The 979-nt window shown below is 59.8% G+C and overlaps 1 protein-coding gene across 1 annotated transcript in view; it reads left to right on the forward strand.

Annotated features, from left to right (window-relative positions):
* The window catches only part of FAM131C (family with sequence similarity 131 member C), a 12,852-nt gene that overhangs the window by 2,840 nt on the left and 9,033 nt on the right, over positions 1-979 (forward strand). The window contains exons 3-4 of the mRNA XM_018575027.1: positions 100-193; positions 726-908. Coding sequence (XP_018430529.1) covers positions 100-193; positions 726-908 — 277 coding nt within the window. The remainder of the gene's footprint in view (positions 1-99; positions 194-725; positions 909-979) is intronic.

Consider the following 979-nt stretch of genomic DNA (forward strand, 5'->3'; position numbering starts at 1 on the left):
GGGGTGTTAGTGATGGACGGCATAGGATTGTTTCCCCCGTAGTCACCTCCGCGCGGCCTCCTCACCTGACCACTTCCTGTCCTTTTGCTTCCTCCACAGAAATGCTTTAAGACCCCCAACGGCTTCATGTGCGAATCCAAAGCCAATTCGGTCAGCTATGACATCACGGAGTTGGCGACCTCGTCCCTGATCGGTGAGTGCCGCCATGTAACGCGCGGGGATTCTACGGTGAAGGGACATTTAAAGGGCCATGTCCCTCACATCCCCGTCCCCCGGGGCGCCTCTTCCCCTCCGGCTGGGTTCCGGTTTCTTGTCCCCGGGTCGCTGCGCTAATCCTGACATCTGTATGCGGCGGGGCCGGCGGTGACTCGGGGGGGCTCCGGCTCGCACACATTGCAGTCATTATCTCCGATCCGCAGAGTGATTTGATGACCGTTTCCGTGGAAACCGCACGGACCCGACCCGCGTTGGGGCCCCTTCATAGACACGCACAGAACATACAAGAGGCCGACACGCAGAGGTTTGTACACGGAGAACCATATTGTGAATGCAGGAAAAGTGACCCCCTCCCCCTCCCCTGGACATGAAGCCCCCCATAGACTGTACGGACATTATAGAGGAGCCGGCCTCCTATTGGCTGGAGGCTGTAGTGTTGGAGCCGGCGGTGCCGGTGGAGTCCGTTGGTGCCGAACTCTCAGACTTTGTCCTTTTCTTCTGGTTTCCAGGTTTGGTTCAGACCATCAAAGATCACATCACCAAGCCGACCGCCATGGCCCGGGGACGTGTGGCCCACCTGATAGAGTGGAAGGGTTGGAGCGCCCCCCAGTCCGGCTGGGAGCCGTCTCTGACCGACGAGGATCATTACTCCGACCTCACCGACGAGCTGAAAGCGGCGCGATTCGCTGCCGGTACGAAGGGCCCCAAGATTTGTGTTCCCCATTGAAATGCACCCCTTCCCCCCTCCCACCGCCCCCCCTTC

The sequence above is a fragment of the Nanorana parkeri genome, unplaced genomic scaffold (assembly GCF_000935625.1).
Source record: "Nanorana parkeri isolate BGI_ZX_2015 unplaced genomic scaffold, ASM93562v1 scaffold3477, whole genome shotgun sequence".
NCBI lineage: Eukaryota > Metazoa > Chordata > Amphibia > Anura > Dicroglossidae > Nanorana > Nanorana parkeri.